General features: G+C 46.6%; 2 protein-coding genes and 1 pseudogene across 2 annotated transcripts; 2 read left to right on the forward strand and 1 right to left on the reverse strand.

Annotated features, from left to right (window-relative positions):
* Positions 1 to 3,187: 3,187 nt before the first annotated feature.
* LOC112895575 lies at positions 3,188 to 4,098 on the reverse strand (annotated as a pseudogene).
* Positions 4,099 to 11,177: 7,079 nt separating this feature from the next.
* Positions 11,178 to 13,269, forward strand: LOC112894259 (blue copper protein-like). Its single transcript, XM_025961905.1, has 2 exons — positions 11,178 to 11,678; positions 12,593 to 13,269. Exons 1-2 carry the CDS (start codon positions 11,450 to 11,452, stop codon positions 13,099 to 13,101), a joined length of 738 nt encoding a protein of 245 aa, XP_025817690.1. The 5' UTR covers positions 11,178 to 11,449; the 3' UTR covers positions 13,102 to 13,269.
* A 4,574-nt stretch (positions 13,270 to 17,843) lies between these two features.
* Positions 17,844 to 23,423, forward strand: LOC112893169 (coatomer subunit beta-2). Its single transcript, XM_025960356.1, has 4 exons — positions 17,844 to 20,025; positions 21,007 to 21,516; positions 22,111 to 22,196; positions 22,773 to 23,423. Exons 1-4 carry the CDS (start codon positions 17,974 to 17,976, stop codon positions 22,975 to 22,977), a joined length of 2,853 nt encoding a protein of 950 aa, XP_025816141.1. The 5' UTR covers positions 17,844 to 17,973; the 3' UTR covers positions 22,978 to 23,423.
* The last annotated feature ends 1,862 nt before the right edge of the window (positions 23,424 to 25,285 follow it).

The following is a 25,285-nucleotide window of genomic DNA, read 5'->3' on the forward strand; positions in this document are numbered from 1 at the left end:
CTACCGACTTGTTTTTTCAGATACTGCACTATGCTCTCTGCATCCCTCGCACCTATATACTCTTGCACCCTGCTCCCTTTGTTCCTTAGGAACCTGATAGTTGGGTACCCAACAACGTGGTACTTCTCTCTGAAATCCTTATTTTTCTAATTTTCTTGCCGCTGGCGTCGATCTTAGCGAGAACGATCGGTGGGTCATGGTTGCGCAGGATGGACGCGGCCTTCTCGTACTGCGAACGAACATGACATGCACAGGACCTTGAGCAACACAGGCACAGCACTCTTGATTCTCCCCAGGAAGGATTCAGACTTAACTTCAGAGGATTCTCTGACCACAAGAGTTACCTCGGGGGCTAGTTTCTCGCTCCAGTGACACCTGTGGGTTACAGAGTTCAAACGAGTATGGTCAATGGAAGGCACATTTGTCCGCGCAATTTTTTTTTTCGTATTGAGAACTCGTACTGGAATAGCGTAAGCGTGGTAGAAATTTACCAGGGTGCGTAGAAATTGATGACGATGAGCTGGTGCGCCGCGACCGCCTCCGAGAAGTTGCCGGCGTCCAGCGTCAGCGCCGCCGGCTCCTCCGCGCGTCCGCCGCGGGTGGACGACGACAGCGGCAGCAGCAGTAGCAGCGCGAGGCAGGCGGAGGGGAGCAGCAAGGAGCTCGCCATTGCCGGGGCAGGTCGGGGCGGGGCTGCCGGCCTGATCGATAGCCTCGAGGTGGAGGCCGGCAAGCATTTTATTAGTGGGTGTTGGCGAGCGAGCAGCAGCCAGCAGGGCCACGAAGCAAATTTGCAGAGGATCCGTTTCCTCGCGTGGTGGGTCTCCGGTTCGGGAGGTCCTATATATCTTCCGTGCGATAGCAAGCACCGGTGTCGCACGGCCCAACACGGTTCACCAGAAGCCAGAACACTGTGCCATGGCCCAATTAAACTATCATGCGACAGTGCGCAGGAGGACATCCACCTGCTGGCAAACGCACCAGGTGGCAGGTATGCTTTCTTTTCCTTTTCCTTTTTCTTTACTTCTTGCTGCGTCCATAATTCATTATTCTTGTTATAGATTTTGTCATCTACATGTTTAAAATATTAATTTAATATCATCAACATTTAAAATAATTAGCTTCAACATTTATACAAACTTAGTTTAATATTTCTGACAAACTAGTTCAAGTTTTATAAGAAAATGTTGAGACCGCATATTAAAAAGTTGAAGATGCATATTCAAATGTTGAAAGAGTGTATTTCGAATATTGATTCTTTTTTTGAAAAAATAAAAAATATATAATATAGTTATGTTGGATCTTGTTGTGTTGCATAAATTCTCAATAACACCATGGTTCAAACGGAATCCAAAACGCATTTATAGATTGAAAGAAAAATGAGACTAAAGTTTTAAATCCACAAGGAAACTCTCCACCCACCCATGCACAACAGCCACTCGCATGCCGACATGTGTCCAGCTCCATTCCAAAACCTGCCTGCGCACAATGCTGTTCCCCACCTGCATCCATATCATCCGTTGGTTGAGCTTTGCACTAAGGTACATGGAATAATTTTTTCCGGAAGATGAATAGGAATAGAAAAGGTCCATTTTATTTCCTTCAACAACTTACTTTATCCGTTTAACCCCTTGAGCAAAATTTAAGCTTAATTTACTTCTCCAACCATTCCAATTAGTCCAATATACCCTCTAATGATATTTCTTTTTTTTCTCCGCGTATGAATTGAATTTTAAGTTCAAATTTTGTGAGTGGATAGAGAACATGATGTTATATGTTAAAAAATACATTAAGAATTTTTTATGGTTATTTTTATAATTTGAAAACATTTAACACGAAATTTATCATAAAAATACAATTCTTCGTGAAAAATATTTATAAAAAATTATAATGCATTTTTCTAACATAGGCATCATATTATAAGTTACATTGTAAAATTTAAAGTTCAGATTACACTTGTAAGTGGAGAAATAAAAAAGAGAAATCTCATTAGAGGGTAGATTGGACCAATTGAAATAGTTTGGGGTAGTAGCTCGAGCCTAAATTTTATTTAGAGGGTTAAATGGATAAAGTAAATTGTTAAGGGGAGTAAAATGAACTTTTTCCAATAGTAATCCCGCTCGGGCTCTCCGCTGTTTTCAGTCTTCTAGGCTTAATTTGTGTTCACTTTGGCCCAGTAGAGCCCGCCTGCAATGTAGGAAAAAAAATGTTATCTACAGCTACAGGCTTGCAAAGTTTAAGAATGTTTGACAACTTCTAGATTGCTTCTATGGGGCATTTGTACCATTTTGGATGGCGTCAGGTGAATCATGACACTGATGAGATAAAATGGAAAAGGCGATCCGTGTAACTGATGAGCTGAGCTACAGTTTTCAGTGGCCTGCGCAAGTGGTTACAACTTCCATCAGAAAGCAGAGCGCCATTTCAGCGGCACCTTCTCATTTTTACGAATCGATTACGGGAATTTAGGTGGCCAGTTTTGAGATTAGGACATGGTGGTTTTCAGCGTTAGTGCTTCAGAGAGGGAGCAAAGAGCGTGATTAGGTTGGGTCTCTAGTGAATTTCTATATGTATCACTGATACGCGATACCGGTACGGCAATTCGTGGGTTTGAAAAATGACATAGTGGTAGTATAGAGAGGGTATCGGAGTATCGAAGTATCGGATACGGGTACGGCTGGGTTAGTGAAGTATCTGTGATTCGTAGCTTAATTTTTCAGAACAGCAGATGTTCCTGTTGCAAGGGAGGGGGAAGAAGAGGAGATGTCAATTCGCTAGTTTTTCTGCTCAAAACTTGTGTGTAATCGTGTTGCCATATTATTTCAAGCGTGGACCGTCGAGTTCTTGTTCTGGCTGGTAAGTTTTGTTCGTTTCTGACTCTCTCTGTCTTTGCACTATGATGAGGTCGGTTCAGGCCTTCAGGCTTCATGGCTGAATGATGATCTATGATAAGAGGCAGAGGGAGATAAAAGTTGACAAAGAAAGAGTGCTTCCGGCAACCAAGCGGCCGGTATCTCATTTTTATTCAGTGGTGTGATCCTGGCTACATGTAACAAAGGAATGTACAAGGAAAGGAACACGGCTCAACAGTCAACACCAACAACGTACAGCAAATCACTGACTGCACTAGGGAATACACTGATATATATCGCAGCTCTAGACACGAAGAGGAGCATGCAAATATGTATCACACGTGGCTCTTGATGTCCGAGCTGTAGCCCGTGCGATCATCGTAGTACTTGGACCAGAGCATGACGCCGCCGTACTTGGGCGAGCCCCTGATGAGCGGCAGCACGTTGGAGCTGAGGTCGCCGGCGGGCACGAACCCGGTGCGGGCCGCGTCCTTGGAGGCGGGCAGGCCCAGGAAGATCCGCCCCGCCGGCACCGACTCCCACTGCCTCCACGCGTCCATGAACGCGCCGCGTGTGGCCCGCGCTCACCTGGCACGGTGGGTTGTTGTAGAACTGCACCCACACGAGGTCGAAGAGCCCCGTGCCGATCGCGCTGCCGTCCCACTCGTCCGGGAACGGGCACTGCGGCGCCGCGCTCAGGATCACCCCCTTGCCGCCCTGGTTCCTGCCCATGTTCTTCAGATCCCTGGCGAGGCTGTCCCAGTACTTGCCGCCGCCGAGCTCGATGTCGAAGTCGATGCCGTCAAGGATGGCGTCGCCGAGGGGCCGGGACGACGACGACGTGCCGCCGAGGTAGCTGTTCCAGAGGTACGCGGCCACGTCGCGCGAGTCCCCCTCGGAGGCCAGGCCGTAGCTGCCGTCGCCGCTGCCGATGGAGAGCAGGACCTTGACGCCGCTGCGCTGGCACGAACGTATATATGTCCTCGCTCAGCCCCGTGCAGCCGCCCGACGAGGGATCGCAGTGGCTGGCAAGGTCCAGCCGCGGCGTCTGCCCCTTGCCGAACTTGTACACGAACGCGAGGATGACGAACCTGCAGTTGCCGGACGCGCACGTGTCGGATAGGGACGCCTCACCGTCGTTCTGGCCCCTGTAGACGGCGATGCCGCCGGCATGGCATGTGGCAAGCAGGAACGCCACCAAGAGGGTGGCCATGAGCTGGAAGGGAGTGAGAGCTCGGCTTGTCATGGCTTATATTAGGCGTGCCCAGGTGGCTGCTAACTGTTGGGGTTTTACGAGCTAGTTCTTAGTAGCTAGAGAGACGAATTGATGGATGGCGAATTGTGCATAGTGGTATCTCCCTTTTATAATGGAACGCCACCAAGAGGGTGGCCATGAGCTGGAATTGATGGATGGCGAATGATGCCATGAAAAATGGAGCGTTTTGCATTCGTCATGGTCGTTGTACATGCTGAAGGAAGCTGTCCAAAATCTGAATACGCTCCACTTTGGACACAGCAAAATAAACCAACACAACTAAGCAGTTGAAATATCTATATACGAAAGCTGCACGAAAAGAGAGCCAACCAGCCTGGCCACGTCGCGGCCAATTCTCGGCCGTCCGATTGGCCTGGCGGACGGTCCAGATCTTACGATTTTCGGTCACTTTGCAAAAACAATCCACAATCTTTATATAAATCAACCCGCAGTTCAGCCTCCTCCCTCAGGTAATTTTAAGAAAAAGACTTCAACTTTTCCTAAAATCAACCCGAAGTCCAACCTTTCAGAGAAAAATTTGCAAATAAACCCTTAAGTTTTTGTTGAATCAACCCACCATCCTAATCCTCTCTCAGCAAAGTTTTTAGAAAAACCCTCGCATTTCAATTAAATCAAACCACAACCCGTTACATTCGTTATTTCTACACGAGCAACATTATACGTACAATTTGAACATCAAAACGCGTTGGAATCAGAAGTTATTCAATATAAAACTTGATCTAAAATTCAAAAATTACAAATTTATTATAGAGTAAAATTTAAAATTCAAAACGCTTTCGCAATTCGTTTGCACAAATACTTACATACGACCCATTGTATCTAAAATTTAGACACCAAAATATCTTCAAATTAAAAAATAATCAATACAAAAGTTGATTAGAATTTCAAAATATACATCTTTACTATATAGTAAAATTTTAAATGCTTCTACGAAAAAAATTTCAAATACAAAAAATTGCTCATAATTTTAAAACCTAAAGTTCTGCTACATAACAAAATTATAAATTCAAAATATTTTCGTGTAATTCGTTCAACATAACATCTTATTTTGCTAAAATATAATATTGTACTACCATTTTTCTATAGCTTCTCATGCAACCTCCACACTAACACGGCATATTTTAATATAACCACTACTTTCTTAAAAAAACATCACATTTATTAATTGCCTCATGATTTCGCAAATACATTAAGTATCTCACTATAATAAATGCAGCAATAAATGCCATACCTCCATTTCCACAATAAAAACGTATACGAAAGTTGCACCAAAAGAGGCCCAGGCAGCGTGGCCACGTCGCGGCCAATTCCTGGCTGTCCGATCGGCTGGGCGGATGGTCCGGATCTTACGATTTCCTGTCATTTTGCAAAAAAACCCTCAACCTTTGTAAAAATAAACCCGCAGTTCAGCCTTCTCTCTTAGGTAATTTTGCGAAAAAGCCCTTAACTTTTCCTAAAATCAACCCGCAGTCCAACCTTCCAGGTTTAAAAAAATTTGCAAATAAAACCTTAAGTTTTTGTTAAATCTACCCGCCATCCTGGTCCTCTCCCAGCAAAATTTTTAGAAAAACCTTCATATTTCAATTAAATAAAACCACAACCCGTTACATTCGTTATTTCTACACGAGCAATATTATACATACAATTTAAATACCAAAACACGTTGGAATCAAAAGTTATTCAATATAAAACTTGATCTAAAATTCAAAAACTACAACTTTATTATAGAGTAAAATTTAAAATTCAAAACACTTTTGCAATTCGTTTGCACAAATACTTACATATGACCTGTTGTATCTAAATTTAAGACACCAAAATATCTTCAAATAAAAAAATAATCAATACAAAAATTGCTTAGAATTTCAAAATATACATCTTTACTATATAGTAAAATTTGAAATTTGAAATGCTTCTACGAAAAAATTTCAAATACAAAAAATTGCTCATAATTTTAAAACCTAAAGTTTTGCTACATAACAAAATTGTAAATTCAAAATATTTTCCTAATTTGTTCAACATAATATCTTATTTTGCTAAAATTATAATATTGTATTACCGTTCTTCTATAGCTTCTCATGCGACCTCTACAATAACGCGGCATATTTAATATAACCACTACTTTCTTAAAAAACATCACGTCTATTAATTACCTCATGATTTCGCAAATATATTAAGTATCCGACTAATTATGGTTCACCCTCCCTAATAATTATTTTACCCCTTCTTTCACCATAATAAATACAGCAACAAATGTCATACCTCCATTTCGATACCCAAAATAACATACTACTTAAATAATAGTGTCACAACAATAGAATGCTCAAAATATATACCAAATGCAACAGCGGGCAGACCATGACACCTATGTAAAAATAACGAAATGATGGATTTATCTTAACTATGTTGCTTAAATTTCTTTTTACATCTACCTGTATACAACTACTACTATATGAATGAACTAAAGTCTGCATCAACTACAATACTACGACGTGGGATACGGGCCCCACGCAGCAAAGCCGCGGGCCTTTCTAATGCATCTGATCATAGCACTGCACTGCAACCAACAAGTGGCCGAACCTCTCAGCCAGTTTATGTGTCAAGGGTCATATATAGGTGCATAATAATTCCACGGCTTCTGCCACAATGAAAGTTTTTTTTTTATTTTCATTCAGCGTTCGTGTACTCAGCGAGTTGCATTCTAGATTTATTTAGTACACTGAGGCCCGTTCTATGGAGAACCTCTAGTCAGAATTGAGTTTGGCATCTCTTTTTACAATTTCTTCAGTACATATCATTGACGCTTGAGCATGTACAATTTCAGAAAGAGCTACAATTGAAGAACTTAATACGATCACCTTGAGAATGCCTTTGTTTCTCTGAAATTGTTTATCAGATAGTACGTGCAGTATCTCTGTATCATCCTCGGCCCATATAGTCTTGCACAGCGTTGCCCAAGTTCCTCAAGTCTCAAGAGCTTGCTTCTTGCAGGCATCGTTATTGGGTCATGGTTACGCAGGAATGCAGGATGGACGCGGCCCTTCATCTCGTCTTTTCTAAAATTTTGCTAGCAAACAATATCCAGCCAAATTCGTAGATACTAAAAGTCTTTTGTCTCTTGTGGAAACAGTTTATTGGCTACGTCGTATTTGTCTTGGATCCATTCATTTTTGAAGTTTTACAGCTCCCTATTTTGTTTATTAAAAATTTACAGTGCAGTCACAGCTATAATATGCATGGTTCCTAAAAATATAGCCGTTGTTCCATTTGAAAATAAACTAGAAATATGGAGCTCTAATCACAACATATGTGGCCGACTTGCATACAAACTAAAGGATATAAATGTCACTTAGAGTAGATTAGGTTTTATAGCTTAAGTTCTCTGACCATAGTATTAGTTGGGCCCAGGAGTTACATTGGCCTAGTTGAGTCTAAACATGGTTAGATGCATACCTGTGGTATTCGAGCACTAGGTAGATCAATGAAGGCTTAAGGAAAAGAGTTGGTGTGCGTGGAGCAAGGACTTAAAGCTTGTTGAATCGGACAAGTTTTCTTGTTGCTCCACATGCAGCATAGTTAATTCAGCCTACTAAAGAAATGGTTACCGGATTAATGAATTTCGGATAAGTCAGAGAAGCTCTATGTGTTGTATTATACGACAAGTTCATCAAGAATATTGCAGCATGTCTCCTTTGGGGTTTGAAGATTGCACGCACACAACATACGACGATCTTGAAAAGCATATTCCATAATAATCGTGCTGTGAACTACACGGAGTCTTTGGTGATTGGAGTAATTCTTGCTGAGCTACTGGAGATTGCGGTACTCTCTAAGGAGAAGAATTGTACGATGCGAAGAATTATAAGATGATAAAGGATAATGCACGACAAGTTACCTTGGTCTATCACCTGTCATGTGGAGCTTGTTGAATTGCACCGGTATCATGTGGGATCCAACCAGGAGGGGGCTAGGGGGGCTTGAGCCCCCCTATCGGCCGCAGGACGAGGGAGCCCCTTTGATCCCTCAGAGTTTCTTGGAGGCATGGATGAGAGAGAATGGCCCCCTTGACACCATATATAGGCTGAAAAAGAAGTTTGTTGTGAAGTGTTACCTGTACATTTAGTCCAGCGGGACTTAAGAGAGGTAGTTATCTCCGTGGGCTGAAAGGATGAGAGAAAAGGCACTTGGCCATATAGCCCACTGCCCAACATTCTGTTCTTAAATAGCTAAGTAGGACCATTTCATTTCAATCTCCATTCTCCATTCTCATCACCAAGCTCTGTTATGTTAAGGTAGTGGGCATCAACGATGGCGTACGCCGGCATGGTTGCATTAAGCGGATAGGAATGTGCCCCAAGGCTGGTAGTAGGACGGAAGCAGCATGATGAGCAAGGAGCTTGGTGGCATGCATGCAACAGAACAAGGCGCGATCAGTAGGGCAGCATGGTTAGGAATCCAAGTTCTCAACAGAGCAAGAGTAAGCTATCAAGTATGAAAATGCAAACGATCCTTTCAATTTGTCAACACTCTATGCTATGCATTTAAAAGTATGGCAACATCCTAATTATATGTACGGTCCATGATTTAAGCTACCTGAGCCCCCATCCCCCCTAAAATTCTATCCTGGATACACCGGAAACTGAGTCCAGAGTGAGTTGGCCCATGTCGAGGCACGTATTTTTTTTATTCCAGATGAGACGAACCAGACATCAATTAATGAACCAAGCATTTACCTAAACCCTATATATAGATCTTCCTCTAAGATGTCACTGTCGAGGCTAATCCACCGTGCATGACATCGGTAAACATCTCTCTCTACCAAGGATCGTAACAATTAACCACTTGGATTAAAAGAGCACTTTATCCGAAAGCATGCTGTGTAATCATAGACCATGCATCTACTAACACTAGAGAGAAAATTTTGTTGACTACCTAGAATAGGTCATGCCGCTTCCAGCCATGAACTATGTCTTGGCCGGGCCACCATTAACATTGGTCCTTCATAATCTTCGCCTCCACTGCTGCACCCATCGACACCTGGGCTACGGTCTTCACATACCATGCCCGTGTCAAAACCAGAGCGGTCGAGACTTCTACATCAGGCAACAAGGGCTCTCTAATCAAGGCATATATGCGTGCAAAGCTCCACCACCTCATGCGACCCCCTCCTCCTCACACACAACATCGATGGCTTGCGCCCCCTCGATGTCCATCTGAGCTGACACCTCTCCAAAAAAATGGGCCCTCCCAGATGATGAACAAGCTCCCACGCTTTCGCGGCCTACGCCTCTGCAAAATTATACAAGGCGGAAGCTTGGCCTTCGTCTTCATGAAATTAGACTCTAGTGGATCCTATCCTCAACCTCTTCCGACTTAAATCGAAGCGCGTCTTCGGAAATGGAGAATCGACCCATGGATTTCTAGGGATCAGTCCAAGTTTGCACTTAACCATGAGAATTTCTAATCCCTCATCTAAAAAGGCCAAATGTTTTGTCAACGTCTCACAAGCTTGATTAACCGCAGGGACTGAAACCACCGACGTGCAGCATGGATGTTCAGTTTGAGCTCGCCTGATGCTGGTGGAACAGCCTGTAGTCCCGTGCAGAAGTTGTCATCAATGATGTAAACGGACCACCCACCTGGAAAGATTACACAAAAACCAGGCGTTCGCATGGGCTCTCATGGCGACCGGGACTGCAAGAATATCTCCCGATCTGGATCCTCTGCGCGCTGCAACTGCAAGAGCAGCTCGTTGTTCTGCTGACAAGCTGCTGGTAACTAGGACGGGCAGCGGCATGGGGACGTCTAACTACTCCATCCCAGGTGGAAATAAGAAAGAAACATACTGCAGCAATGATTAAAAAAAAAATGGTACATGTATACTACATTGTAACTACACGGAAAATCAAGGTACACGAAAAACAAGGGTACATGTAACATGAATTAATTAAGGTGAAACGGTGTAGAAGAATTCATGAGTTTACTGCGAACTGAGTTTCTTGAACTCATTTTTTTTATCAGACCAACGAGCATCGGTCTGCCTATCAGCATCGACCTGCCTGTCAGCGTTGCATCGACAGAAGCAGCTAGCTGGTGCTAGACAAACGCAGAAAGTCACAGGTCAAAGTTCAGGTTCAAGGTAAGCCGTCTCTGTCGTCGTCCCCTTTCTTTTCTTCTTCTTCACAAGAAAAGGCATAAGCATAGGGGCAGCTGTGCAGTGGAATCATCGGCATAGAACACTTGAACAACCTGCAATGGTTTGGTGCGCGTAAAATAAGAACAAGCTAACAAGCACTTAGCTAGTTTGTTTAAAGCAGGCAAGCAAAGCGAAGTACCACCAGGGACAGGTCACAGATGTGCCGCCATGGCTGCATAATATCTTCAATGTTTTTTTATTGCGTTATCTGTTCCTTCTTCCATGTTACTCCTGTGGCCGGCCGGCCTTTAGTTTGGTCGGTCCTGGATTCAGCGAGACAGGCGGTGATGTACGGCCGCTTATACACCAGCATCCATCCTTATTTTAACCAAAACCCTGAACTTTTTTTTATCACACAAATGCATACTTACACAGAATGCCATGGCAGATCGATTCATGTTGCACATAAATTTTGCGTTTTGGGAATGAAGAATAGTATTCGAATTCGGCACAGTTTTTCACCACAGCATCGGGACGGATCGCACTAACATACCAGCAGATTCCTCTGAAGACATGCTGAATGCATCGCATCTGTTGTACCTACATGCAGTCCTGGAGGGAGGGACGGAGGGATAAGGGGCGTAGCGCAGCAGATCCAATGACGGGACGCGGCAACCGAAACGGAACCACGTCGCCTGCTCAGCCATGGTCACCGGCCTCCCACGATCTTGTGCAGATAAAAGCCCTATCGCTCGCCTTGCCTGCCGACACACACCACCGCCGCGCCATGGCATGCCAGCACAACGAAATATGCTGCCGCCCCTCACCTCCGGTCCGGCCCCACGACCACGAAGCGTTCGCTCGTTTCGATTTTAACGTGCCCAGTTTGCCCTTCCTCCGTTTACCTTCCCGGCGGCCGCGCCGTTTACCTCCGGTGAACAGGTGTAGTGGCACTCCTGCAATACGGGAGAACTCCGTGGCGGCTTGCACGGCGCCGCCACGAGAGGATATGCTACCGCGCCGCTTTATTTCTCTCTCTTTAGAGCTCCGTCACTCTTTTAAGCCCCAGCTCCCCCAACTCCCAGAGGCCAGAGGACGTCATCATCAATTCATCATCCATCGCTAGCTCAGAGGAGGAGCAGAATCTGTTCGTCTCTTCCCCGAGAGGCAACCTAGCTAGCAGCCGGGATGCTGATGCAGCTCTCCGGCGGCCGGAGCCGGAGCATGGCCCTGCCGTCGTGCCTCGCCGTGGTGGCGGCGGTGGCCGCACTGGCCGCCGCCCCGCGGGGGGCGGAGGCGTACAGGAACTACACCGTCGGCGACGACAAGGGCTGGTACGACGGGCTCACCCTGCCCGGGGTCGACTACCAGGAGTGGGCCGACGGCATCAAGAACTTCAGCCTTGGGGACTTCCTCAGTGAGTAGCTCATCTTGCCCCTGCTCTCTGCTTTTGCTGATGGTCTCGATCGATCTGCAGCCAGGCCATCAAGTGGTTGATCATTGGTAGTAACTGTCGTTGGGCTATCGACCTCAGTCAGATGCTTCTTTTTTGTAACTGTCCGATTTGCATGTGCTGCTCGGCCCGCACATGAGTAGGTAGCACGGCAGCGAGGCGAGCCATGACCCATCCTCTTTCAGGCCCCAGTTCCGCTTTGCCAAGGCCGATGGATCAGCCTGGGAATCTCTTCATTTCCGGTGCTTGTCGTGTGATCGATGCATCGGGAGCGGTCACCATTCTGCATTTCCCTGATGCACATGGCCTGCGGGGAAAGGCGCAGCACGCCCCTCCCTGACGCCACTCCGTTCGTCTCAGGTCGTCGCTCATCAGTCGCCATCAGGAACAGAAAAAAGAAAATGTCTGATGTCGATTAGTTGTCTAACCAAGGTTTCAAACTGCTAATCACCACACCATTTCAGCTCCCGTGCATGTGGCCGCAGCTGCTAGCGCATGGTACTGCTACTTTACTCGCTGTCGTTTCACGTTACAAGAACATGGCCAAAGGGTACGGTACCGGCATGGTCTCTGCTGGAATCTGAATACCCTGCCACTCTGTTCGGCTGGTAACGTAACCATCGTTACTGCCAGTCAACTCACTGGGATCCCAAATCTGTTTGCATTGTGTGTATTGATGGAGTTCACAGGCCAGCGACAAGAACGTCGCAACAGCATCCATTGAGCTCTCATCTACCTGACTGACTAACTGGTGGTTGAACTCGCCACATCACTGCGATTATCAGTCACAAATCTGCTTGTCCAACTGCATAATAAACCAGTCTGGTGTCGATTTCTTTGTTGCTCCTTTAACTAATTTGCAACGTTCTCATGATCAGTCTTCAACACGGACAAGAACCACTCGGTGGTGCAGACGCGGAACGCGACGCTGTACAAGAGCTGCGACTACAACGACTCGGGCCCCGACGACACCCTCGAGTGGTCCGCCGCCGCGCCGGAGTTCAGCAGGGACGCCGTCACCGTCGCCGTGCCCCTCCTCCGGGAGGGCCGCACCTACTTCTTCTCGGGCAACTACGACGGCGAGCAGTGCGAGAGCGGCCAGCGCTTCGCCATCGACGTCGCGCACGGCCAGGGCCTGCCGCCGGACCTCAGGCCGCCCGCCGCCGACGCTCCCGCGCCCGCGGCCGCCGGGCCCGCAGACGGCGCCGCCGTGCTCGACTTCAGCCACCCCAAGAACGTCACCACGCCCAGCGCGTCGGACGACGACCGCGACCTGAGCGGCAGTGATGATGACACCTCGGGCGCCGGCCGGACTCTGGTGGCCGGGATCGGCTCCGGTCTGGCCGCGACGACGCTGGTCGTCACCGTGCTCTGCTTCGCGGCGTAGTATGAGATTTGTTTCAGTGATGCCTGAAGCATGAGATTTGTTGTTGTGATTTGTTTACTAGTCAAGTAGAAGGGTTGGTTTCCACAGGTGACATATAGTCAGTGAAAATGCTTTCGCTTGTATACTGTACTACTACGGCCGGCCGTATTATAAAAATATTTTTACAGATGTCTGCTTTGGGAAGGAAAAATTAGAGTGTATACATGCATGCGAGGGACGGAGAGAGAATGCAAAAATTAGGAAAGACGTCAGCGCATGCATACATGCATGCATACAATTTTAAAATAAAAAGATCGTAGTTTCAAAATTGAGCATAGAAATCAAAATCCAGTTACACCATTACGCTTGTTTTAATAAAAGCTTCAAAATAAGATCTCATATTACTATATTTAAATGACATTATTTTTTGAGAGAAATTGCTTGTTAGTGTATTTTAATTTGCTTATAACTTTTGCATAAGTTACTTTTAGATTTATAAAATATTGCTCTAGATGCCTAAGTTCAGTTAAGTGGATATTGGTGTTGATATTGTGAAGATAGATTGGTTGGTGTGGTTAGCGGATGAGCGTAAACAACTTTATTGGGTGTGCAAATGTCTGTTGCGTGATCAATAATAGGTAACTTTAGCAGATCAATTGCGCATTTTAGCTAATTTATTTTGTTATTTTTCCAATCTACATAAAACAATTTATGTGTCTTTAAAAATATCATCAAAACATATGCAAGTGGGATCTTATTTTGAAGATCTCGTTGAAAGAGACACGGTTCTGCAATCGGAAATTAAATTTGATGGACGATTCAAGAACTACAACTTCAACTTTTAAAGTTCTAAAATCGATTGCATGTGCCACTCTATTTGAGCTGCTGTCGGATTAGAATTTCACGCGATCTAGTGGTTAGTTAAGTATACAGTACACAACACAATCGATGGAAAAGGTGTGTACATATGGATAAAATTACAGCCCGTTGTAGAGAAGTCATTACCCAATAGTAGTAGTAGTAGCAGCAGCAGCAATAATAATAATAATAATAATAATAATAATAATAATAATAATAATAATAATTCCATTCTTTGGATCAAGCAAGTCGTCTTCTCGTCGAGTTCTGCTACAGCGAGAAATCGGTGCCAAAGAGACATGGCGATTTCTTTGATGCTGCAACAAAAGAGTCAAATGAAAATATAAATATGTGCCTGCATCTATTACATCCACCAGATTTGATGCACCCAGTGAGATGATAATTTCTCTGTCCACTCTATTTTGTACACACAGGAATGCTTGTTATTCTTAACGAACCACCCAGATCTTTTATTGCCCCTTCATTCTCTCACTCACTCAAATCTAACGGCTACAAACGCCGGGATCATCTCACACGCGCGGATCCCCTTCAGCCCTCAATCCGTCATGCGCACCCATACGCCCCTGACTGACTCCAGTTTTTTTTACAATTTAGTCCTGACGATCTTCATGATATAGGATCTTGAACAAGATAGCTGCACAGTCGGATTGTTTGGGATGTGACTCCGTCAAGACAGCCGAAGAGGAATGAAGGCACAAATCAATAGAGCAATTGGGAGTGCTCAAGAGAGAGTCCTACCCTCCTCGTGCCCCTTGGGTCCTTTGTATAGGAGGGAGGATGACAATTTGCACCCATACTCTTGGTAGGTACAATATTCTTAAATAGGCCCTTGGGCCTTTACATCAGGCTTATTTCTACATGGGCTGGGCCATTTCCCAGTAGTAGCCCCTCGGCTCCTTTGGTTTGATTGGTACAACAACGCGAAGTAGCTGAATACATATGAATTGGTCCAGACTTTTGTATAACTCCGGCCGCGAGGAATGAACTCATGACCATCCGCCCTTATGCCTCGCTTTGTCTTCATTTTGTGGGATGCAGAAGGTACTTCTTAGCTCTTCTGACTGAGCTAGACAGGCTTCATAGTCGGTGAAGTCTTCGCCCCGGAAGCTTCTTTGCATCCCCCAACGGCTATGACTTCGGATCCTTGGTACTCGAGTGTTCACATCTTCGGAGCTGATTGAGCCTTGTTGTAATCTCGGACCACTCTGTTGTAGCCAATATAGTCGAAGTATACGAAGTAGACGGTTCCTCTTCCCGGCAGTCGAAGCGGCAGGTCCGTCTTCGGTGTAGTCGACGTAGTCGAAGCAGAATGTCTTGATTGTGCTGAATCCAGCAACGCCTTTGGGTCTTCGCTCACGAGCACCGGGCAAGACTTGTCCACCAGGTCGTGCTAGTCCTCCATGGTCCCGCCATAGCTCTTCTTGCCCGGGGTTCGTGGCGGAGCCCCTTGAGCCGAACTGTGTCGACGAGGATGAAGGCGAAGTATAGAAATCGTCGAGGTAGACGGCGAGCCCCTCAAGCCAAACTGTGTCGATGAGGCCGAAGGCGAAGTAGTCGTCACCGAGGTAGACGGGGAGCTCCTCGAGCCAAAGTGTGTCGATGAGGCCGAAGGCGAAGTAGTCGTCACCGAGGTAGAGGGTGAGCCCCTTGAGCCAAACTGTGTCGATGAGGCCGAAGGCGAAGTTATCATCGCCGAGGTTGACGGCGAGCCCCTCGAGCCGAACTGGGTCGATGAGGCCCCGTGCCCTCGGGCCTTGAGTCATGAGCACCGGGTAAGACTTCGCCTTCAAAGGACTTGGTCCAATCCTAGTCCCACCATAGCCCCTTTTTGGCCGGTGTTTGTGAGGAAGGTCCATTACCTCCTTGGATGATGCAAAAATTCATGCGGAATCAAAATAGAAATAGAGCGGGCCTTCGCACCGCCCTGTCAGCTCAACAATGCAATAGCTTATAGCAATTACAAGCTACCAAAGCATAAACCCTTGGGCCCCTCAAGTCAAGGTTGAGAGGGGAGGCAAAGTGGTAGTTAACACCAAAGTTGATGGCGAACCCTTCGGGCACTTTCATCTATTCTGCAAGCTTTCTATGAGCTGCAAAAATATAACTTCAATTTGAGGTATGAATTACATAGAAAGAAAGCAGGCCTTTCTTGGCTTTACCTGCATAATCGCGCTTGGCATTACGATTTACCTTCGGTTTTTCCCTCGACAGAGCATCATTTTTCATTTCTACGTATACCTTCAGCCTTTCGCTTGAGAGAGTTTCGCTTTTTATTTCTACGAATACCTTCAGCCTATCACTCGAGAGGGTAATCATTTTTCATTTCATAGGCGCTCTTGGCTCTATGGCTCTTCGGCATTTTGCGCGAGAGTCTTCAGCGTGTGCACTTTCGGCCCCACACTTATGGGCAAAGGATATAAAACAAAGCACAAAGCATTAGCAGCATCTCAATCTGGTGGTACAAAAGGAGATGACAGGTTAGAGGGGAAGCAAGCTATGAAGAACAAGTCTACTGTCACATATTGAGATGTCATAATCTTAGTTCATGGTGTTGCCAACATCATTCTAATTGTCATTGTCATTTATTCTTGTTGTAAGGTTTGGTACAAACCAGTAGCATTAGTGGGTATCCTCACCACCTCATGCAAGAGGTAAATGGACCATATGTATGCAGGCAACCAAGTTGTTTCCTATTTGCGAACTTTCTGTGCAGTGCTAGTAACCAAACAACTGCTCCATTGAGCCAGGCTAGATTGGAATCCATTACAACACCTCTTGTTCCCCAAATATGCTAAAGAGACAGGGCGATTTCTTCGGATGTTTCAGCAAGAAAGTCAAATGAAATATTACATCGGACATTCGGACGTAAACATGTGCCTACATTGATCATTGAGTGGTACTCCAGTTGGTAAGAGGCCGGACGCAGAGCCGGATACAGTCCCTTTTTGACTCTGCTGGAAAAACATATAGCGCTCTGCAGCTATTCACTGGACAGTAGAACGAAAAGGTGTTCATTTGGTCCTGCCAGTCCTAAGTCAGGCATGGTCTACTTTTACAAACTATGTATGAAAAAGGCTATAAATATTGCATAATCTAAATCGCATCAAGGCCTTTAAGTCAGGTTGTAGTCAAGACCTTGACACATAAAATTCACAAAATGTAGATTCTATTGACTAGAACTGCTGGGTCAGACCTCAATCGAGGTCATAAAACTGCAAACTCGTAAGAAAAAACCGTTCATATTTGTAGACAATGAAATCCATTTATACTGTTTTGAAAATGGAATAGATTGATACTTCTTTTTTTTTTGAGATTGATACTCAAATTGATCGAATAGTCTATTATGTTTATGTAGATGCATAGAAAAATTATAAATCTAGAAAAGTTAAAATGACTAATTATTTGTGACGGAGAGAGTATTCATCAAATTTTGCTTTACGTATGATTCAATCATGTTTGAATTTGCAATAATTTCTTTTAAACCCACGAATACAGTTGTGTTGTGAGCGTGATCACAGCCTCACAGAACAGAGGAAACCACCGGAGCACGAGCGGGCTTAACTTACTAAGCTCCAAATGAGCCCAACGTTGCTGTGGCTACAGGGCCAAAGTTGGGCTGGAAAGCAAACGGTGGGCCATGTTCTGTTTGGTGCGCGATGGATGAAAAACTCTCAGTGGGCTGGATCAACATTTAACTCTAAAATTTCTTAGAAGGGTTCACTGTTTTTTTTTCTGAGGTTGGGCTCAAACCCCATTTGGCGGCCCAACACCACCCACTTCTTCGCCAACGAACAGCAAAACACACCAAACCTTAAAACCGACGGAAAGAGACGACCCACATCATCGTTCAGTCTCTCCGCCCCTCCCCCTCCCCCTCCCCCTCCGCTCCCGCTCCCACCCATCCCCAGATCCCGATCCGCCGCCTCCTCCTCCGGCCCCGGCCAGATCCAGCCACCACCTCCCCCGCACCGGCCACCGCGGGCCCGCCGCGCCGCCTCCGCCGCGGCCGCCGCCATGGAGAAGCCATGCTCCCTCCTGGTCCACTTCGACAAGGGCTCGGCCGCGATGGCCAACGAGATCAAGGCGGATCTGGAGGGCGGCGACGGCCCCGCCAAGGCCGACGCCATGCGCCGCGCCATCTCCCTCCTCCTCAACGGCGAGACGCTCCCGCAGCTCTTCATCACCATCGTCCGCTACGTGCTCCCCTCCGAGGACCACACCGTGCAGAAGCTGCTCCTCCTCTACCTCGAGATCATCGACCGCCGCGACCCCGCCGGCCGCGCCCTGCCGGAGATGATCCTCATCTGCCAGAACCTTCGCAACAACCTCCAGAGCCCCAACGAGTACATCCGCGGCGTCACGCTGCGCTTCCTCTGCAGGCTCTCCGAGCCCGAGGTGCTCGAGCCGCTCGTGCCGTCCGTGCTCGCCAACCTCGAGCACAGGCACCACTTCATCCGGAGGCACGCCGTCTCCGCGGTGTCCGCGATCTACCGGCTCCCGCACGGGGACCAGCTCATCCCCGACGCGCCGGAGCTCGTCGAGCGGTTGCTCGCCTCTGAGCAGGATGCCTCCGCGCGGAGGAACGCATTCCTCATGCTCTGTGCCTGCGCGCAGGAGCGCGCCGTTGCCTACCTCCTCTCCAATGCGGACCGCGTAGCCGAGTGGCCTGATCTGCTGCAGATGGCCGTCCTGGATCTCATTCGCAAGGTCTGCCGATCCCAGAACCGCGCCAACAAGGGCAGGTATATCACCATCATTACCTCATTGCTCTCCGCGCCCAGCACGGCGGTTGTTTATGAATGTGCTGGCGCGCTGGTCTCGCTCTCGTCGGCACCCACGGCCGTGCGAGCTGCTGCCAACACCTACTGCCAGCTGCTCTCGTCGCAGAGTGACAACAATGTGAAGCTCATTCTCCTGGATCGACTCAACGAGCTTCGCACCACGCACCGGGATGTCATGGTCGGGGTGGTGATGGATGTGCTTCGCGCGCTGGCCAGCCCCAACTTGGATGTCAAGAGGAAGGTGCTCGATTTGGTGCTTGATCTGCTCACCCCGCGTAATGTCGAGGAGGTCGTGCTTTACCTCAAGAAGGAGGTTGTCAAGACACAGGCTGGAGACCTCGAGAAGGGTGGCGAGTACCGTCAGATGTTGGTGCAGACCATCCATGCCTGCGCTGTTGAGTACCCAGAGGTGGCTGGATCTGTGGTGCACCTCCTCATGGATTTTCTTGGTGACACCAATGTTGCTGCAGCAGTTGATGTTGTGCTGTTTGTGCGTGAGATCATTGAAACAAATCCGAAGCTGCGTGTTTCCATGATCCAGAGGCTGATTGATACATTCTATCAGATCCGTGCTTCCCGTGTCTGCTCATGTGCTCTCTGGATCCTTGGAGAGTACTCTCTCTCTCTATCAGAGGTTGAAAGTGCCATTGCCACCATTAAGCAATGCCTTGGGGACCTGCCATTTTACACTGTCTCTGATGAGGGGGAGACTAATGATTCTGCCAAGCCAGCCCAGCCGGTGGTGAACTCTGTTACTGTATCTTCCAGGCGGCCTGTTGTTCTTGCAGATGGCACTTATGCCACACAGAGTGCTGCTACTGAGACCATTTCAACTCCGTCAGTTGCTCCTGGGTCATTAGCTTCAACCCTGAACCTCAGATCACTCATTCTGTCAGGCGATTTCTTCCTGGCTGCTGTTGTTGCATGTACCCTGACCAAGCTTGTACTGAGGCTTGAGGAGGTGCAGCCATCGAAGGTTGAATCAAACAAGGCATGCACTGGAGCGTTGCTGATCATGACGTCCATTCTGCAGCTGGGACAGTCCTCCTACCTTCCCCACCCGATTGATAATGATTCATATGATAGGATTGTGCTATGTGTGAGATTGCTTTGCAATACTGGTGATGATGTCAGGAAGATCTGGTTGCAGTCATGTAGACAGAGCTTTGCCAAAATGCTCGCTGAGAAGCAGTTCAGGGAGACAGAGGAGATGAAGGCAAAGGCACAGATCTCTCATGCCCAACCGGATGATCTTATTGATTTCTACCACCTGAAGAGCAGGAGGGTAAGAAAAACATTACTTACCTCATTGCATTTTCACTTGCTAAAATGTTAATCATTTTGTTGTTGAATCAATATTGTTTAAATATAATCTTGTCAATAATACATTAAAAAATAATCATTGATTTAGTCTTTTTGCCAATAGTTGATGTAGTCAGAAGTAAATGCTGTTATCAAAGATACAAGTTGCTACTCTATGTTGCATCAAAAGCTGATGAACTCCTTTTCATTCGCTTCAAAAGCAATTTTGTTTTTTGATTCGACATCCAACATTTGCAGTTTGTGATCCTCCATTGTCTTACACAAGTTGTTAATATTTCCTGGTCCATAAGAATACCTCAACTTAACAATAACTTGTCTGAATTTTCTCCTCGCCTTGAACTACTTTCTCACGAGTGGCAAGCAAGTTCTGTCTCTTTTACTTCCACTAGCATCCCATGCAATGATTTGGTTTGTAAACAATCTTCTGCAACCCTTTCTCATGCTCCTGTGATTTTGTAGTGCAATGGTGTGTGTGTTTATATCTGATGTATGTTTGAACTTTCAGCTGTAGTTCCAGTTAGAGCCTGATAATGTATTCTATAGTTATATAATACAATAAATTTGATTTGAGCTTTTGGTCCACACTTGAAGCCACCTTGATCCTTCAGGAGCTAATAAGATAGTAAACTTTCTTATAAATTGTTAAGGAAAATAATTTCCTGCTTTGCTAGAGGTAAACCCAAATAATTATTTGAACAATACTGCAAGCATGTCAAGATTGATGCACAAAGATGTATGTATAATAGAAAATGCATTTGAAGGGTAGGCATATGAGCTGATCACAAATGTTGATGTGTGATCAAGGTCTGCTTTTGGTTGTCAATATGCCAGTGCATGCAGTAAGTTTGGTGTAGTGTATTGGTTTGGATGGTAACCTTGCCACTATTGGTGTTGCCTTTACATTTGCTCCTTCAGTTATTAAAGCATGCCATTTTTTCCCTAGGGCATGAGCCAGCTTGAGTTGGAAGATGAGGTCCATGATGATTTGAAGGCTGCAACTGGTGGATTTACTAAGGATGCAGATGATGCAAACAAGCTCAACCGCATTCTGCAATTGACCGGGTTCAGTGATCCTGTGTATGCTGAAGCATTTGTGACAGTTCACCATTATGACATCGTGCTTGATGTTACTGTCATTAACCGCACAAAGGAGACACTTCAGAACTTGTGCTTGGAATTGGCTACAATGGGTGACCTCAAACTTGTTGACCGCCCTCAGAACTACACCTTGGCTCCTGAGACTAGCAAACAGATCCGTGCCAATATCAAGGTTTCATCAACAGAAACTGGAGTCATATTTGGCAACATAGTTTATGAGACTTCTAATGTGATGGAACGATCAGTGGTTGTCCTAAATGATATTCACATTGACATCATGGATTACATCTCACCTGCTACATGTGCTGATGTTACTTTCAGGAACATGTGGGCAGAATTTGAATGGGAAAATAAGGTAACATGCTTCCCTGTACATTGAAGTTGTGAAACATTTGTTTCTGCAAGATGTTCTCTATTCTTGATCGTGAACCCAATTCCAAAGTTTCTAACTATTGTATTATCCCCATGGGGCAATAGATCAATGCAGAAGTCAGCTTTAACTTGTTCTACTAATATATCAATACTAGTCTACTGCTACCTATAATAACTTATAGAGTTTATTGCAGCAATATCATACTACAGTCTTTCAGCTTCAGAATCCTCTACCCTTTTTCATGGCGATAGATACATCATAAGGTTATTTTATACAGTGGGTGTGAAGAAAATGATTTTTTAATCTTCTCTTTTCTTTTTATCTAATTTTTCATAAGAAACTGTGTATTAGACGGGTATTGAGCAGGTACCTATTGTGGGTGTTTATATCCTTTTGTCCATCTGTAATTGATTTGATTTATCTAGTTTTTCTTTTTTTTGTGTTTTGTGCTGCCCTTTTTTATCTGGGATCCATTAAAATTTGTATGCCATGCTTCTTTCTGTTGTGTCCAAGAACACGTTCTTTCTGATTGGTTTCACTTATTTTGCTAAGACTATTGTTCATTGTCTATATCAGGTGGCAGTGAACACTGTTATTCAAGATGAGAAGGAGTTCTTGAATCACATAATCAAGTCAACAAATATGAAGTGTCTGACACCACCGTAAGTATTTTAGAAAATTGACCTCTCATGTTGACCTGCAGACAGGAAACATTTTTCTCCAATATGTCTGTAATTCTATGTGCACATACATAGGACTTTTAATTTATAAATACACTTAGCCATGAAATATACTGGTGTTACTGCATGCATGGCAGCTAATGCATAAGACACTTTTCATAGCTTAGTTTCTTCAATCACTGTGCCTGAAGCAGGCTAATCTACAGAGTTAGTACCATAAAAATCACCCGACCTTGGTGAAGTATATCTTAACTTCAGTAGGAGACAAATATGCCATCTTTTTTCTCAGTTTGTACTCAATTGTTCAACCATCCATCCCAGAAAGGATATGCTTATGTTAACCAAATTAGCAAGAGATTCATATTGCCTTTGCACAGTACAATGAGGTATGAATTAATTTGGTTAGCTGAACATTGTAGACATCATGTGTTTCATCTTTGAGGGACTGCATTTGACTAGGCGAATTGGGTGAATCGCTGCAGCATATTTCTGTTCATTCACTGAATTTGCTAACTCATTACTACTGGAGTCACCCACCTTTATAATTGATGACATCAGGTCCGCACTTGACGGAGAATGTGGTTTCCTCGCTGCTAATCTTTATGCAAAGAGTGTGTTTGGGGAGGATGCTTTGGTGAACATCAGCATTGAGAAGCAACTAGATGGCAAGCTCAGTGGTTACATCAGAATAAGGAGCAAGACCCAGGGAATTGCGCTCAGCTTAGGGGACAAGATCACCCTCAAGCAGAAGGGAGGCAGTTAACTGGCCAGCGTGTCACAGTTGTATCATCCTATTTTTTAGGAAATCCACGTGCCTGAGACACCGGCGCTGTGGCATTGAACTGAGTAAAGGTGTTTTTGTACAAAAGGATCAAAGAAAGAGATAAGAGGACAGTTATGAGGAAGTCATGGTGTTAGATCGCTGGGCCTGAAGTTCTCGGTCTAAGACGCTAGACCCTTGAAGATCCATGTTGGCTGTAGTAACTACGCTGTTCCAACTTCCTTTCCTGATAAAATGACGTTGTAGAAATAGTTGTGAAGTTTTCTATTGATTTCTCGACAGATAGATCAATTGTGATCTTGTATTATTATGAATCCCTCTTGTTTCTATATTATATACTTTGCGTTGTTTTATTTTTGTGGTCCTGAAACGAAGCTCGGAGGCGGTACTGTCACCTTATTTTTTTTATAGAGATGAATTTGAGCTCATGTTCTCTTTTTCATATGGATTTGCCTGCATCAGCAACTCTGTTGTTCTGAGGCTGCTTTGTGTTCAATGACATTAGTTCCTTGCTCACGTTTTACTCCCCGTTTCCTGCTCGTGGTATGGTGGCACCGATCTCTATGCTCCTGATTTTGATCTCTTCATGTACATTTCTATTCACCAAAGGAAAGTGTGTTGTTTCGGGCATGTGCGCCTTGGACTCGCATTTTTTATTAATATAATCCATATGTGCAAATAAACTATTCTTCAATACTAATCTAGCAATACTTGTAGAGTAGTATTTCGTGGCTTGTAAAACCCAGAGAATTCATTCCTTGGGTAGTGAGCGTCACATGATTGCTCGGTGACGTCTCCCTCTGTCACTGCGTGCGTTTGTTCAAAGGAAGCAGGCGACACGCTGCTCGCCCGCCAAAAACAAGATGGGGGGGAGGCAGCCGGGATTATTCAAACCGGAAAGAAATGCGGCTGCCGCAACGCCGCCCGAATAGAAAACCTCACCTCTTCCCAGAATTCGAGCCCCATTTCTTGGCCCGCGGACAAACGCTTCAATCCCCTGCCGCCCTCCTCGCTTCAGTGCCCGGCAAACGTGCGCGCGCTCGCGGCTGCCAACACTGGCGACACAGATAGATATATATATATATATATATATATATATATATATTATATGCAACAGAAAAGATCATCTTCATCATCCGGATAACGCTACACGAACCTGGCCGTCGGGTTCCGGCGGCGCCCCGTCGAGATTCCTACACGTACACGGCCGATGGCAGAGCTTGCCCGAGCAGCAAGTCGAGTAGCTCGCAAGAAGCACACCGCGTTCACTGGTCAGAGCCTCGGAGCTTACTGCTAGCTACTACTAGCAATCATTGGGTGCATGAATTAGCCTTGCAACTGCAAAGGCGTCGTGGTCAAAAATCTCAGTTTCTTTGGGCCGGAAACGAGGCCACTCCCCATCATTTCCTGCTCCTGGTCCTATAAATACGGCACGCTCGCAAAGAGAGGAGGCATCAGTCATCCATCCAATCATTCCAATTCCATATTTCCACTGCATCCGGGGCGCCATAGTTGCATCTATCCGAGCTGAGCAGCGCCACCCTCGCTAGCTGCCGCGGACATGGAAGACCTCGCCGCCTCGCTCATGCCGCACTCGCACAGCGCGCCGCTCTACCTGCTCTACGACCTCTCCGCCAGCTTCCCCAGCAAGCACGGGCTGGCGCCGCCGGTCCCGCTCCATGACGATGACGACGACGGCGGCGGCTTCGAGTTCGCCGCGACGGCCAGGAACGCCGGCGGCGCGGCGGCGCTGCGCGCGTGCGCCAGCGACGTGTCGGCGGCGGCCTTCGCGGACGAGCTGCTCCGCGCCGGCGCGCTGCTCCCGCTGAGCCTGCCCCCGCGCCTGCAGCGCCCGGCCTACTCCGCGGGGGCCTCGGCCGCGACGTCGCCCACCTCGGCGTCGTCGGCTGCGGCGCACGCCGGCGGCAGGGGCGGCAGGAAGCACCGGGGCTTCGACCCCTTCGCCGCGGCGCTCGAGAAGGTGCGCAGGGACGGGGCCGCCGCCGCCGCGCCCAGGCGCGCGAGGTCGCTCTCGCCGCTCCGTGCGGCTGCCGACGCGTCCTCCTCCGCGCACAAGAAGAGCAGCAACCGCTCGCGCGCGCCGCGCCCGGCACCCGCCGCGGCCGTCGCGGCGAGGCGGGCGAGGAGGGGCGTCAGGCACCTGCTGTGCAGAGTGGTCATGGCCGGCGCCGCCGTGGCGCCCAAGGCCCTGTGGCCGCGTAGGAAGGACGGCGTGTCTTACCGCCCGGGTCTCCTGGTCTGCCTCGGATACGGCGTGTGAGAGGCTGCG

The sequence above is a fragment of the Panicum hallii genome, chromosome 5 (genome assembly GCF_002211085.1).
Source record: "Panicum hallii strain FIL2 chromosome 5, PHallii_v3.1, whole genome shotgun sequence".
NCBI classification, from domain to species: Eukaryota; Viridiplantae; Streptophyta; class Magnoliopsida; order Poales; family Poaceae; genus Panicum; species Panicum hallii.